Raw genomic sequence first — 11,840 nt, 5'->3', positions numbered from 1 at the left:
CCGGTGGCCTGACTGGCTGCCTCCTTTCTAATTGAGTTAGGAGTTGTTTCATCAAAGGTGGTGTGTACAAGGCGCTAGCAGCTTTTTGCCTGTCTACCTTGGCTGTTCTGCCAGTCAGACAGTTCTGGGGATACAGGAAGACTGGATTTCAACTACAATCAGCTAGGGGAGCAAGGACAGTCATTCCAGCAGACCTGAGCCAAAGTTGGCTGCTGCCTCATGCAGGAATTGATCTGGGTGAGTCCTGGTGAAGCCAGAGCCTGCAGACAGATGTGCCAAACACCTGCCTGTGGAGCCCGCCAGAGAGCTTCCTGTATGTGGCTCCCAGGCCAGGATTAGAGGGTCTGCCAGTGTGGCTGTTCCAGCCAGGACTCAGAGGGACCTCAGAGGCCTGTGGAGCTTCTGTCTGCTCAGCGGGGCAGAGATGGGGTGTGACATGGGCCTAGTGCCTACTCCCCTGGAGACACAGTGTCTTGCATGACAGGAAGAAGACACAGGGTGAGCTGGAGGTACACCCTGCAGCCAGGCAGCATCCCAGCCTGACCTCTACCCTGGCAAGGGGTCAGTCTTGAGTCCACTTCTTCCTACAACCGACAGCTTCGCTGGTAAGCGGGGCCAGATCACAAGATAGGGCTGGCAGTGGCCAGTGTCAGCATACACCCTAGGCTGGAGGGAACTAGAGTGGCTTCCTGGGCGGAGGGATGATAAAAGACCCTGGCTTCTGTCCCTGGTAGGGAGCACCTGCCGGGGGATGGGAGCACAAGAGTTGTCAGCAAAGCAGGGCTGGGTTGAAGAAGCAGACCCTGAACCTGGGAACTGTCAACCTTGTCCTGAACTCACTGCCAGGCTACCCCTGTGCCCGTGCTCAGCCAGCTTGGTTGGTTGGCACAGCCTCTCCTAGTCCGACTGTGGGTGTCTGCAACCTGGGCTAATCCCACAGGCACTCTGGCTAATTCTACTCCATCCTAGAATATGACCCTCACACAGCCCAGAAGTTGGTTTTCTAGAAAGATGAAGGGCCTGGTTTATGAGCTGTAGAAGAGGTTTGACTCCTCAGAGGAAAGTGACCAGAGACAGTCCCAATGGGGACCATTTTGCCCCTGTCTGGCAGAACCAGATTAGAGCTTTGTATGAGGACATCCACCAAAATGGCCAGGGCAGATCAAACACCTGTGGCTCTCACCTGTCATCCTAGCTACTCAGGAGGCTGAGATCTGAGGATCGCTGTTCAAAGCCAGCCCAGGCAGGAAAGTCTGTGAGACTTCCAGAAAACCGGAAGTGGCACTGTGGCTCAAGTGGTAAGGTGCTTGCGTTGAGCTGAAGAGCTAAGGGACAGTAGTGCTCAGGCCCAGAGTTCAAATCCCACAACCCACAAAGAGAAATAGAAACCTAAAATTACGAATTTATAAATGTTTGCAAATCGCCACACACACCCCCCCAGCCTTAAACTTCCCTTCAGGAAGAGTGCTTCTCTAGCCACACATTACCTTCAAAATCACAGTGCAGCCCACAGCGCCGGGCCCAACAGACCCTCTCCCACCGCGCTGGTAAGTCAGGCCTGGTCAGCTCACCAGGCCAACTCCCTGGCCCCTGTTCCTGACATCACAGCCTCTTGGAAACCTGCCTTGATCTGTGCAGTGTGCGCTTTCCCACACTTCCCCCGGCTCACAAGGCCTTATTTACAATACAATGTTGCACCCTCCCCAGAAGTGAGGCCGAAGAGGTCACCCGTTAGCCCTGGCCAGCTGGTGTTCTCTGGCACCCAGGTACCCATGAATCCTTGTGGGAATGGCTGGATGGGAACAGATGAGCAAACACCGCTTTAGGAGTTCGCACCTGTGTGATGGGGTACAGGTGTGTCTACCCCTCTGAGCCCCAAGGACTAAACAAGATGAATGTTAGGAGACTTTCGGATACCTGCCCTTCCAAGGCAGCAAGGGTAATGTGTCACTAGTAGCAGCAGGCTTGGTCTGGGAGGAGGTGAGCTGCCAAAGCACCCAGTACACAGGGTGGGAGGTGAGGTAGGTGGAGGGGGGCTTGAGGATGTGGCTCAGTTGATAAAAGAGTGCTAGGCCAATAAGTAAAAGTCGAAGATACCAAGTTGGAGTCCTGGTCTCAGACTTAAAAAAAGGACTGGGAAGGTGGCTTGCCTTGCATGCATGAGGCCCTGGGTTCGATTCCTCAGCACCACATAAACAGAAAAAGCTGGAAGTGGTGTTGTGGCTCAAGTGGTAGAGCGCTAGACTTGAGCTGAAGAGCTGAGGGTCAGTGCCCAGGCCCAGAGTTCAGGCCCCACGACTGACAAAAAAAATAAAAATGGACTCCTAGGAGCTCCAAAGACCACATCCTGGGCTTCTGTGAAGAGCACAGTGTCGGGGTCCATGGACCTGAGTTCAAAACACAGCCCGGCCCCACCACAGCTGTAACAGGCCTGCTCACGGGTGACTTCTCAGAGCCTCAGTGTCCCCAGTGGGTCTATGATTGCACACGACAGCGCTGTGAGCGCGGGAAGGCAGGAGACTGGTGGAGAAGAGGGGTGATCTTCAGTGCGCAGGCACAGGGCCACGCCTCTGCCCGTCGGACGCGTGCTGCAAAGGGGGGCTGACCCCCTAGTCCGCTGGCCACAGCTGGTGCGGTCACTGAGAGCCGAGTGGCAGGTGAAGCCAGATGAGGGGGTTAGAGCGAGGGGCGGGGACGCCCTGGCCGGGGTCCCGCAGGTGGCACGGGGTGCCTAGACCAGATGCTTACCACGTCCCTAGGTCCCGGGGAGCCGGAGCGGAGGCTGGGGGGGAGGGGGAGGAGAGGGAGGGTCACGTGCGCGCGCCGCCCGCGGTCCCGCGCAGGCCCCGTGCGCGCGTCCGGCCGCGGATTCCAGCCCCGCCTCCCCGCGCGGGATCTTGCCGCGCGCGCGCGCGCGCTCGGGGACGCGCCCGGCCTCCCTCCGGGGAGCGCGCGCGGCGAGGCCCGCCCACGCACCTGCGGCGCGGCCGGGGCGTGGCCACGCCGTCCCCGCCCCCTCCCGGCCCGAGCCCCAGGAGCCCGGGCGGAACCGAGCGGCGGGGCCCGAGCGGCCGGCGGCGCGGCGCGGCGCGGCGCAGACAATGGGAGGAGCGGCGCTGGCGGCGGCGGCGGCGGCGGCGGCCGGAGCCGCGGAGCCCCGGGCCCGGCGGGGACTCGAGGCCGCGCCATGACCCGAGCGCCCCCCTGCGCCGCCGCGGGCCGAGGCGGGCGGCCTCTGGGAGTCCCGGGCCCCGCCCGGGGGCTGGCGATGAGCTGCCGAGGCCGAGGATGATGGTAGATTGCCAGGTGAGTCCGCGCGGGGCCCGCGGCCTCGCGGCGAGCCGGCGCCGCGTCCACGCAGAGCGCGCTTACGCAATTCCGCGTCCAACCGTCCCGGCACCACTGGGAAACTGAGGCTCGGGCGGAGGCCGGGGCCGCCCCCCCTCCTGGGCCCCCGGCATGTGCTTCGGGAAGGACAGCCCTGAGGTCCTGGGGGACCCCTCTCTGCGGGCGCCGCGTCCGAGCGCCGCGCGCACTCCCACTCGCGCGCACTCCCACTCGCGCGCACGGACTTCCTAGGTGTGAGAAAGGCGGGGCGGTGACCGGGGCGCTCGGTCCTGGGGGAGAGGCGTCCAGTCGCCTAGCAACTGGCCTGTGGGGGGGCTTGGCCGGAAGGGGGAGGCGCGCCCGGCCTGGCCGAGGGGGCGGCTCGGTGCTGCCTGCAGGGGACAGGGCCGGGGCCCCCGCGGCCCCAGCTCTAGGCACCGAGCCTAAGCACCCTTCCCTACGTGCGAGGGCTCGCGGGAGCCAAGAGTCCGTTTGCTCCTCTACAAATGTGGGGTGCTCGGCCTTGGGGGCCCCCCAGGACCCCAGAGGCGCTTGCCCTTGGTTCCCTGCCCGTGACCCTCTGTGCGCCAAGGCCTTAGAAGACGCCTTCCTCCCTGCAGGACTGCGTAAGGCAGAGCAGTCGGGGGGGACGGGTCTGTCGGGGTCACGCAGGGGGTTCGGAGCAGGGCAACTCTCCTCCGGGGCTCAGGGATGAGACCGTCCTTTCTGGAAGGAGAGGGTCCCCATTTGGGGGGGTGGGAGGTGAGGCCCTGGCTGGAATGGCCTTTTAAGTGAACTGGATGCCCCAGAGCCGGAAGAGGGGAGCGAGTGAAGCTTCCGAGGGCTTCCTGGTTACCTGTGGACCTGTCGGTCCTTCCCCGTGAACCCCTGGGGGGCCGGGAGAGTAGCTGCCATGACAACATCCAAACAAAGGTGTGTGTTTTGTTTTCTGGGTTTCTTGCCTAGGGCTGCAGTGCTGGCGATGGCCACTGGGGGAAGCAGTGCCCCTGTGACCGTTAGAACAAGTGGAGTCAGGGGCCACGAGACCCCCAGGTCATTCTCTGTTATGTCCTTTTTCCCACCCGACCAGACTTCCCATCGTGAACGTTCCCTTACGGAATGGAATGAGCTGTTCAGAGGAGGGGAGTCCCCTCCCCACTTCTCCTCTCTTTTTGTCCTTGCTCCTGGGCGTGACTCTGGAAGTGACCACGACGGACCCTTGCCCCCCAGGGGTTCCCAGACTGCAGATGGAGATTTACAGGGGCTCTAGTTCTCCACTGCTGTGTGATGTCATCCCCCCTACCTCAGCTGACAGCCACAGACGTTGATGATGTCACTGTTTTTGTGGTTTGGGGCACATTTGGAGGCCTGCTAGAACAAGGCTCTGCCCCCAGGTCTCTCGGGAGTCTGGAACTGTGGCCTCCACTGAGACTCAACTGGGAAGATCTGCCTTGAAGTGCATTCTGGGTTATTATTGGGAAGCTCCAGTTTGGGCCGCAGGTTCACTCTGGCTGTTGGCTGTGGGCTTTTGGGTCCTTGGTCAGGTGGGCCTCTCAGCACAAGAACCTCCCTCTCCCAGAGGGGGATCCCAAAGGAGTGGGGGAAAGCACAAGAGAAAAAAAAAACAGACAGTAGGTCAGTTTTCTGTGTACCTTTGTAGTGAGCTCATGTCCCTTTTGGTGTGTTTTATTGGTTAGAATCCAGTTCACCTTAGGCGATGAGGAGTGGATTACTCAGACTTGTGGAGCAGAAGGGAGGGGTCGCTGGGAGCCATTGTGGGAACCATGTGCCACGTGGGCTGAGATAGAGACTTGGGGAGGGGGTGCTGGTGCATGACAACACCTGACTTTGCTTACTTTTCAAGCCACTAGTGGTACGGACAAGGAAGTGAGATCAGGAGAGGAAATGACTGTCCCGAGCACAACACCACAGCCAGACCTATTTGAGTTGTACTCTACGCCATATCCCATCCCCTCTAAGTTTTTTCATGAACCCCAGGTGACCTCAACCCAGGTGTTAAGGTGTTACCTCTCAGACACACACATCACATGTGTTGAAGCAGACACTAGAATGGCCCCCATCAGTGCACTTGGGAGACTAGGCAGGATCTAAGAGGTACAATGACCAGTCCAGGTCACTGAACTGGTCAGGACATCTCAAGGGCTGAGGGTATGAAAATCAAAATACAGTGTCAAGCATCAATGGCTCACGCCTGTAATCCTAGCTACTCAGGAGTCTGAGATCTGAGGATCAAGGTTCAAAGCCAGCCCAGGCAGGAAAGTCTGTGAGACTCTCATCTCCAATAAACCACTCAGAAAACCAGAAGTGGCTCTGTAGCTCAGGTGGTAGCGTGCTTGCCTTGAGCTAAAGAGCTGAGGGATAACGCCCAGGCCCAGAGTTCAAGCCCCAGACCAACCAAAAATAAAAATGCAAAATGGCATGACCACCTGGAAGCTCCTTCCTTGGGCAGCCCCTCGACCTCTCACAGTCCCAGCTCCCTTCACCCCAACACTGCTCTCCCTTGATTGTGCTGGTACTGGGGCTTGAACTCAGAGCCTTAGATGCCCTATCAGCTTTTACACTCAAAGCTGGCATTCTACCACTTGAGCCACAGGTCCACTTCTGACTTTTTACTGGTTAATTGGAGATTTAAAAAAATCTCAAGGGTTTGTCTGCCCCGACTGGCTTTGAACCTCATAGCCTCCTGAGTATGATTATAGGCGTGAGCCACCCTTCAGTGGCCTCCCTTGCTTCTTTAAGAATGTTTGAATATGACAAAGTAGCAAAGGAGAGAATACATTGATTCAGTTGGAGGCCCTTTCCTGGGCCAAGGCCATGCCAGAGGGAGGCAGTAAGGAGAGTTGAAGAAGGTTGTCGGGAAGAGGTGGGTAGTGGCCAGCTGTGGAATGTGTGGCTGCAGATCTGGGAAGAGGGGTGCTCTGGGCAGATTGATTTGAGGAGGGGGTACATGTTGGTGGCCTGAGGTACAACTGGGCCTGGTGTCTGTTGTTCTTGTATCCTCCAGCTGCTGTAACAATGTGCTGTATTCTGGGTGACCACACAACAAGGTCTGAGAGTGTCAGCAAGGCGGTGATCTCTCTCTCTCTCTCTCTCTCTCTCTCTCTCTCTCCCTCTCCCTCTCTCCCTCCCCCTCTCTCTCAATAACCCTCTGCTCCCTGCAGCTGTGGTGATGCCTAGGAGTGGGTAGTTGTACGTTCTCATAAACATAGTGTTTCCAGGCTTTTCTTCTGTCTTTACATGGCTGCCTGTGTGTGTCTGCATCCTATTTTTTTCCCCTGACGATAAGGCTTACCAGTTACCCTAAATCCCAGTTGACCTCCTGTTGATTATATCTGAAAAGACTGTATTTCCATGTGCAGTCACCATTGCAGGTGGCAGGGAGCTGTTTGGGGAGGGACACAAGTTAACCTGTAACGGTGGTACTGGGACTGATCTGCTGCACAGACACTAGGTGCCAGCAGGGCTGGTGGAGTAGCCAAGGGTGGAAGAATGTAAAACGGAACTTAGATCCAGCTAAGGATCCCTGGGCTTGATGGGTCTGGCAGCAGCACCAGCAGGCGGCGCTGTGACTCTCTGGTGCAGATGCCCTGCACCAGCACTGAGCCGCCTCAGACAAAGGTCTTAACTGGTTGTGATGGCAATGATGGCAGATGATTGTAAACAGGTCAGGGGCACATTCAGTTCCAGGGGGACACTACACTGAGCCAGGGCCTCAGGGTGGTGGTTGGGAAGGCCAGCAGAGGCAGCTCCCCGCCCCCAACCCCGGGTCAGAAGTTTGCATCGCCTTCAGTTCCTTTCCAGGAGCCTCGCAGCTAGATTACACCCGAGGTTTCCAGACAGCTCTCCTGTTACTGCAGCCAGCAGGATGCAGGTCTAGGGGCCTACGGAAGGCAGCTGTCAGAAGCGCAGACAGGTGAACTGCCCGTGAGGGCATGAATGAAAGAGTCCTTTCCACAGAGTCTGTCCCAAAGGGGGTGGCTCACCTGATAGAGCTCAGGCCTTTCTTGCTGCCACCGCCTCCACCCTCTTGAGTCTCACTGAGCCTGTGCACCACTGCGCCCCTGGTGCCTGGTGGTTGATAGTAGCTCACTGATTGAGTCGGGTTTGTGGAGGGCTCTGTACACCTGGCCTTTGTGACTCACTGCACCTTCCTTGAGAGACGAGGCACAAGAGGAAAGCAGGAGCAGAGGTGCAGGGCAGGCTGATGGAGGAGCCTCGGACCCCTGCTCAGCTGCCGCTCTGGGGCCCCACACCAGGGAGACGCTGTGTTCTGCGGGTCCTCCAGACCACACATGCACCTCACCCATCCATCCACGTGACTGGCCACGCTCCGTAACACCTCTGTGAGGCAGGGACTCTGGCACCTGGCCTCGGGGTGGGAAACCTGGACACCAGGTAGTGGCAAGTCTCAGCCACTCCTCATTTGCAGACAAGTCCAGGAGGGGCCAGGCTCTAGGGCTGGCACTAAATTCCTTCCAATTACAGTGGGTTTCCAAATAGGGCTGGGCAGCTGGAGCAGAGCAGGGCTAGAAGCACCCCCTATCCCCAAGGTGGTTAGCAGTGGGAGAGAGACAAACCTAAGGAGCTATTTCTTCCTCTTCCTGCTTTAATGAAGGCCTCAGAATCTGAGCTCCCAGGCTTTTGGGCTTGAGCCTCACAGTTTTCTTAGCCGGGTATGGTAGTGAACACTGGTAAATCCCTACACGTGGGAAGTTTAGGCAGAATTGAGAGTTTGAGATCAGCCTGAAATACATACATACATAAATGGAGCTTTCTCTTAGCACCAAGGCTGGCTGGACCTGAGGCAGGGGGTGGGATGGGGTGGGATGGGGTGGGGAGGGGGAAGGTAAGCTTATGGACAGTCAGTGTCCCTCCCAGGGCAGGCCCCAGCACAGCTAAGCCAGACCGAAAGTGTAGAGAGGAAAGGGTATGGGAAGTGTGGCATTCCCCCTAAAATGACAAGCCTGCAAAGGAAGAAGCGTTCCCATGGCAACCTCGAGCAGTTGCTTGGCAACTGCAGGTCCCCAAAATACTTGCCTGCCTGCCGGAAGGCTTGGGGCTCCGGGCTTTCCCATGGCCTGTGGGTGGCCCTTAGTTCTGAGTTTGCTCCAGGGCTTCCCAAGGAAGGCCCAGCACCCCCTGGATCCTTCCTGAGGGAAACCCCAGTCCACGCCCTGCTCCCCAGCGCCCCACTCTGCCAGCCACCTGTCATAAGGCCAGTCCCCTGACAACCAACCCCATTTCCTGGATATGGGAGGGACGGTTGACAGTCACCGACTGTCAGAGAACTCAAGGGTTAGGCTTAGAGATGTGGCTTGGTGCCAGCCAGCCAGCCAGGCAGGGAGAGGCAAGCCTGGTGCTTTGCTACCACCATCACGAACACCCAGCAGCCACAGGCTCCCGGCCCTGAGGCAAGGTGTACTGCGGAGACACTGAATGTGTAGGCCGCTTTTGAGACCTACTAGCCAGGTGACCCTGGAAGGCTCTTCTCCTCAACTCAGTTTCCCCATTTGTGGCCCATCCATACCTCTACTCTTGTGTTCACCATCCATGCTGGGGTCTGGCTGGGGAGGTGAAGCCACCCCCTTCCCCCAGGCCATCCATGCTCCCCCCTCTATCATTTGGGGTCTTCCTGGCTTGCGAGTCTTGCTCTTCTGGGGCCCCTGGTCACAGGTGCACCAGCTGCAAAGCAGAGCACCTGGGCTGCAATCCCAGCTCAGGGCTTAGTATTGGGTGTCCTAGAATAAGCACTGAACCCCTCTGATCCTTGCTGTGTTCCCCCTCCTACCGCTCCCTCCCATCCTGCCCATACAGGATGTCCTGAGGATGAAGGATCTGGCCCCTGTACGCCCCTGGTGCTACCTCAGTGTGTGGCTGCTGGCCCTGTGCACTGCTGAGAGCTGACGACATTGCGGTGGTGGTGGCAGTGGCGGAGGGCTGGGGTGGGGGGAGTGGTCCATGTGGTCCATGACCACAGGAAAGGACCAGGAAGCAGAGGAGGTGACCGGACAGGCAGGGGCAGCCAGGTTGGAAACAGTCTCTCCAGGCAAGGCAGGGAGGGGCGTAGGAAATGTTTCTTGGTGCCCCAGGGAGGCAGGACTCCAGGAATCTGACCTTGATCACTCTCTCAAGGTGACCTTGGGTGACCTTGAACTATAGTCCTTCCTGTGATCTGTACTTGTTCCAGAGGGGCCCACCCACTTCTGGAGTTGGGAGGGGCCTGTTGTACTGTATGTCCAGGCGCCTGTCCCACGTGTTCATGTTGGGGACCTTGGTGAGGCTCAAGCAGAGGCCGGGGCCAGCTGGCAGAGGGGCACAGACAGTGCCCAGACTGCTGCAAGCTACCTGGAGCTGCCCATGTTTTTGCTGAGTATTGCCAGCCCAGCAGCCGTAGGAGGACATCGACGGGGAGGAAGCAGAATGAGAGCGTAGCCCCCACCCCTGCACCACCCAGACCCGGACACACAGCCTCCGTTCCCTCCTTCAGGGAAGATTGAGAGGGAGCTGGGTCCACTGCCCTTCTTCCTGCTTTCTGGGTTGAGTCCAGACTTGATTTCCCTGGGTTCCAGCTATGGAAGAGAAAGGGATGGAGAAAAGACCCTTAGCCAGTGACCAGTCCTAAGTCCAGGAACATTCCCTCCTCTTCCCCTCCACCCCTCTAGGGGCTCCATATTGACCCCAGATATCTCCCCCTGCGGGTGGGGGAGATGATGCCTTTTCCCAGTAAACACTAAGATTAAGCTGGAGAAGCGGGAAGGTGGGGGGGGGGGGGTGAGTGTTGGAGCCCTCTGCTCCACCCTTGCAGACAAGATCTGGCCCAGATTTATCTCAACCTTCGGTCCTCTGCCCCAAGGGAACCGCAGTCCTTGGGGCAGGTTGGGGGGAGGTAAAATCTGGAGTTGGTTGAGCTGACCAGGCTTGATGGTAGGTTCCTTACTTCTGAGCCTCAGTAGCTCCGAGCAGGACACCAGCTGGCCCTCCCAGGTGCCAGAGGATGTCGAAAAGCCCATGGCTGCACGGCCCCACCAGCAGTGACTGCCCTGGGGGACTGGGACACGTGCCACCCAGAGTCGAGAAAACTTCCTAGGCCATTTTGGGAGTCTCACCTGGGTCCCCACTTCTCTGAGGTCAGGTTCAGGTCCCAGACCTTCCAGCTGCTCAGCTGGAGTTCAGGGTAAGGCAGTTCATCTGGCCTGAAGCCCTGAGTAGCCCAAGAGGTAACAGCCACAAATGGGGGAGATCTGGCAGGTAGTGTCCCGTGGAGAGGGCTGAGCTGGCAGTGCTCCCCTGGGCCCAGGCCCCAGACCTTAGAGACTTCAGATTCTTTGGGATTCCAAGAGGAGTTTCTTTCCTAGCTTCTGGGCTCAGGAAGTCCCTGCAGGAGTCTGTACCCTCTCCTTTCTTAGCAGCTCTGTTCTAGCTACTGGAGGCAGGCGCAGGGGGAGGGTGCTACCTGATCCCGCCCTCTCCTTGTCTGGCAGATGTTCTGGGAAGAGGCCTCAGGGCCTGTAAGAGCCAGGCTGCACCTCCGTGAGAGAGAGAGAGAGAGAGAGAGAGAGAGAGAGAGAGAGAGAGAGAGAGTGTGTGTGTGTGTGTATGTGTGTGTGTGTGTGTTGGGACTCTGGGTACCCCTGCCCACATTGGAGTGAACACATACTGTAGGATCGTGTGCCAGTGATGTGTGTTCTTGGACTGAGCGAGCACATGAGTGAGGAGTGAGTGTACGTGTGTCTACACCGCCTACGTGGCCAGAGCATTGAACGTGAGGATCGTGGCGCTCGCAGCCGGCCTCTCAGCCCGTGAGCTTTCCCATCTGTGAGTGGGTTGATAGTCCTGCCTGACTTGGCACTGTGGTGCCGGGAAGTGCTGGCACGGTGCCTGGCACACGGTCACTTTATTATCAGACAGTGGCATAGGGCTGCTCCCAAGGGCCCAGGCAGGTGTGGGCACCTGCCATCCTCTCACCCAGCATCCAGGCTGAACAGGTGGAGGCAGAGCAGAGCCCTGGATCCTGCCTTCAGGGAAGAAACCAAGGAAGGAGAGAAGTCCGGGGGTTGGCAGAGAGACAGCAGGTGGCAGGAGGCTGGGACAAAGCAGGGCCATTCAGTACCAGGGCCCTGGAAACCCAAGGCACTGCCCCTCCCCTCACATCCCCACCTGGAGGAACTTCCTTGCTGGACAAGAACTGTGGGAAAGAGGGCAGTGGGCACGGGCCCCAACGCCAGCTGGAGCCCTGAGCCCTCTCTAGAGGCCAGGGCATCTCAGGAGGTCCCCTTCTGAAAGGGCAACCCTGCTTCCCAGGCCCAGGCTACCGGCTGGTGGCAGCCCTGGGCACGCAGTGTTCCTGGCACAGCAGGCAGCCTCCTGTACCACAAGGGCCCATTTGTCCTCATTTTCCTGGGCGACCAGGGCCTGCTAGGCACAGGGGCCTTGTCTGTGGGCTCAGCCTCTCCAGGCCTTGGCTACACTTCCAGGAGGGGCTTCTCTGCCCA

General features: G+C 58.6%; 1 protein-coding gene across 1 annotated transcript in view; it reads left to right on the top strand.

Annotated features, from left to right (window-relative positions):
* The first annotated feature begins 3,243 nt into the window (after positions 1-3,243).
* Positions 3,244-11,840, top strand: part of Ralgds (ral guanine nucleotide dissociation stimulator) — a 44,860-nt gene continuing 36,263 nt past the window's right edge. The window contains exon 1 of the mRNA XM_042681162.1: positions 3,244-3,306. Coding sequence (XP_042537096.1) covers positions 3,289-3,306 — 18 coding nt within the window. The 5' untranslated portion in view covers positions 3,244-3,288. The remainder of the gene's footprint in view (positions 3,307-11,840) is intronic.

Source organism: Dipodomys spectabilis, unplaced genomic scaffold, assembly GCF_019054845.1.
Source record: "Dipodomys spectabilis isolate Male_0828 unplaced genomic scaffold, ASM1905484v1 ptg000067l, whole genome shotgun sequence".
In the NCBI taxonomy this organism is placed as follows: Eukaryota; Metazoa; Chordata; class Mammalia; order Rodentia; family Heteromyidae; genus Dipodomys; species Dipodomys spectabilis.
The sequence above is the reverse complement of the archived record's forward strand: the minus strand, read 5'-3'. Positions and strand labels throughout refer to the sequence as shown.